The following is a 3127-nucleotide window of genomic DNA, read 5'->3' as shown; positions in this document are numbered from 1 at the left end:
CGTGGAGGCCCAGCCTCCCTCGCCCCCGCCTGGGCTCGCATCCTGTGTGACGGTTTCCGCGGCGTGTTGCTGCGGGCGAGCAAGATCAAAGCTCGTTAGTGGCAAAAACACAGCTTCTAGCCTCCTTCAGCTTTTAGCCACCGACACAATTTGCAAAACGAAGTTGTACACAGTAAGTGGAAAGGAAAAACAAATGTAGAAATAAATGTGTTAAACTGTTGTTCCAGCACAAAAGGACACAAGAAGCAAATGAAATGCTAATAGAACGTCTTTCTTTTCTAGCAGTGAAAGCAGGTCTGCCTGTAAGCAAACACATGAAAAACAGGCAAGCAGAAAGAATGGCCAAATGCTGGACAAGGCAATAGATATAGGGAGCTGGTGATGGACCAGCAGCCCAGAGCTGGCATCAGTCTCACACTCAGCTGTACTTACCCCACACCAGTCTCTCACAGTTTTACCTCTAAACAAGAAATACTAGGCCTGACTCTAGAACAAGCAGGCATGATGGTAGCTGTAATATTTGGATTTGAATCATCTCTTTCTAGACTGTTTAAACACCTTGTTGATTTTCCTCCAAGGAAATAATCATCTGTATTCCTCAGGGAGCAAGACAGCTGCAATGAGAAGTGAAGAGGGTGAGGATACTTGTTTGCTAGAAGCACCGTTTTATGAGGAGAGCATGCTACCGTAGAGCAATCCAATCGGAAAAGGTCCCTCTTTTCGGTAAGTCCATGTTCTGTCCATTGTTCCATTGGTTCTCACTGACTTGTGTTGAACAAAAGAAAAGACAGGCTACATGTATTGTGAAGATAACTGTGGTTTCTAGAGTGATTTTTATTGTAATACCACCACGCTGCTCCTGTTCTAAAAGGTAAAAAAAAATAAGCAGCAAACCAATGCCTTCATAAATAACACTCTTTGCTCAAAAACAGCATGCTAAAAGAGCATGCTCTGGCCTGAAGATTGGCTGAATATTGTTTGGCAGTAAGGCTTCCAGAATGTACGGGTATTACAGTACCAGAATGACCATAATAAAACACGGAAAATACTTTTCCGTAGCTATGTATGACTAAATTTAGTCAGATACATGCAACAAAATAGATTTTTCTTTATTCTTGTAATTAAGCACTCACAATATTTCCTTTTTTGTACAAAAGTGGATGAAACTGTAACACAAAAAGCTGAAGAGCTACACAGAACATAGTATGATTATATCTTCTGTAGCAGCTTCTTTCCTAATCCTCTTCCAAATCCCTCACATACAAAGATAAATTCTTGCAATCCTGACATTAGGATTATTCTTGAAGTGAAAGATAAGCTGTAATCTTTCTGAAGCTGTCTGCTGCTCAGAATTAGGGCTGAGTGTCTGAGCATATCCATATTGCAGGGACCCACTGGGGCTCGTCCTGCGCACGATGGATTGCAGACAGCAGCTGCGCAGATGCTTCTTGTAAATTGTCATTCACGATCACTTGATCAAAGAACTGACCAAACTGAGCTTCCATTTTCTTAGCTGAATCTTCCATCTCCTGTAAGTCTTCTTCCTGCAAGACACAGAGTAAGTCTATAAAGCTTTAGTGTTGTAAAGAGAAACACACCTGCACAGCATCTGCAGAACACCTGGGGCCATGTAAAGGAGGTGAATAGATAGTGCCAACATACTTTTATTTCATTTACAGTTTGCTATAGTAAAGTACGTGTCCTACACTCTGTTCTGAGTCTCAGAAACGGAGCTGACTGCCATCGCTTTCCCAAGCAAATACCTTGTGTCTCATGTCTCATCTCAAATGCTCCATTTGCCCCAAAAAAGGTTATTCTACTGATGAGTGCTGGCAGAGCATGTTTGGGACTGGAAGGCAAATCCGCTAACACTTGTGTTCTTACTCCCCATTTTAGTTTATTTCCCCAGTATTCATGTTTCTTTCTGCCATAGCAATCATGACTTATTTCCATATACAATTATGGACTGAGGTCTCAAAAATTTTAAGATGCTAAACTTGTTTCTATGCACATCATAATCAATTGTGACAATGCACTTAGTGTAAAAACAAGACATGCATTTCCTACAAGATGGATTTGTGTTTATCTATACAACTTAGTATAGAATTGATATTGATACTGTCATTAAGCATATGTGAATGTAAACAACAATACATTCTTACATGAAAAAAAATTTGGTTAAATTACTGAATGAAGCACACTCCAGATATTTCAGTGCAAACAGTAAATGACTGTATGCATTGACTCAAATCTTGCCACAATGCAGTTAATTAAAACACAGATATACAAGATAGCCTCTCCTTTAAAGATGCTTTGAAGCAAAAGGCTTCAATCCCCCAGGTACAAATTATATTTGCTTCAAAGCAAATCTGGAGGTGGGGAGGAATCCCAACAAATCAAACAGAAAAAGACGAGAATAACTTAGATTTGATCCAAGACACATTCTTTTAAAGACTTAACATAGTAGAATGCATTATGTTCTAAACACAGAATCCAGAATAATAAAATAAGTCTCTTCTAATTCCCAAATCTCACCTTGAATTTCATGTTCACATAATAGTCCGTAATGATCCTGGCATTTTTACGAGTCTGCCTCATGCAGCTTATGGTGGATGGCTTGATGAATATAATGTAGGGCTTTAACTCATGAGTCCGGGCTACTTGTATGCCCTGCAAATTAGGAGTAAGAAGTTGTTAAAATATTTCAAGTTATTCATCCCAGTTTTACTCCCATAAAAGCCAATTGTTTACAATGTGCTGTTACCTCCAGACCTAGCAGTAATCTTTTTCAGGAACACCTACTTTAAAATGACCTCACTAATAATCCCTGGACCAGACATTGTTAAGTAACTGTAGCATACCAATTACTTAATTCTGCTTGGTAACCTTATTAGAGATGCTTTCAACTCCAGTGAGTGACTGGACATTGTCATTAACAGATCTCTACAATCCACAACATTAAAGATGAATCTGAAAGTATCCTGCTTTTGGAAATCTTTATGCTGGGTAACATTCCCCAATGCTAGTAAGTATTTTTAAACTACTGCAGAACAGTGGAGGGAACTAGAAAAAATAAAAAAGAAAAAAAAAGCACAGCATGTAAAGTTAGCCAAGCCACCAGATTTAA

At 39.1% G+C, this 3127-nt stretch overlaps 1 protein-coding gene across 1 annotated transcript in view; it reads right to left on the bottom strand.

The window, feature by feature from the left end:
- Window positions 1-1085: 1085 nt before the first annotated feature.
- Window positions 1086-3127, bottom strand: part of MPP4 (membrane protein, palmitoylated 4 (MAGUK p55 subfamily member 4)) — a 20671-nt gene continuing 18629 nt past the window's right edge. The window contains exons 20-21 of the mRNA XM_010282295.1: window positions 2536-2670; window positions 1086-1544 (exon numbers count right to left, since the gene is read on the bottom strand). Coding sequence (XP_010280597.1) covers window positions 1353-1544; window positions 2536-2670 — 327 coding nt within the window. The 3' untranslated portion in view covers window positions 1086-1352. The remainder of the gene's footprint in view (window positions 1545-2535; window positions 2671-3127) is intronic.

The sequence above is a fragment of the Phaethon lepturus genome, unplaced genomic scaffold, assembly GCF_000687285.1.
Source record: "Phaethon lepturus isolate BGI_N335 unplaced genomic scaffold, ASM68728v1 scaffold7232, whole genome shotgun sequence".
NCBI lineage: Eukaryota > Metazoa > Chordata > Aves > Phaethontiformes > Phaethontidae > Phaethon > Phaethon lepturus.
Note: the sequence above shows the minus strand (reverse complement) of the source record. Positions and strands in the feature narration are given on the sequence as shown.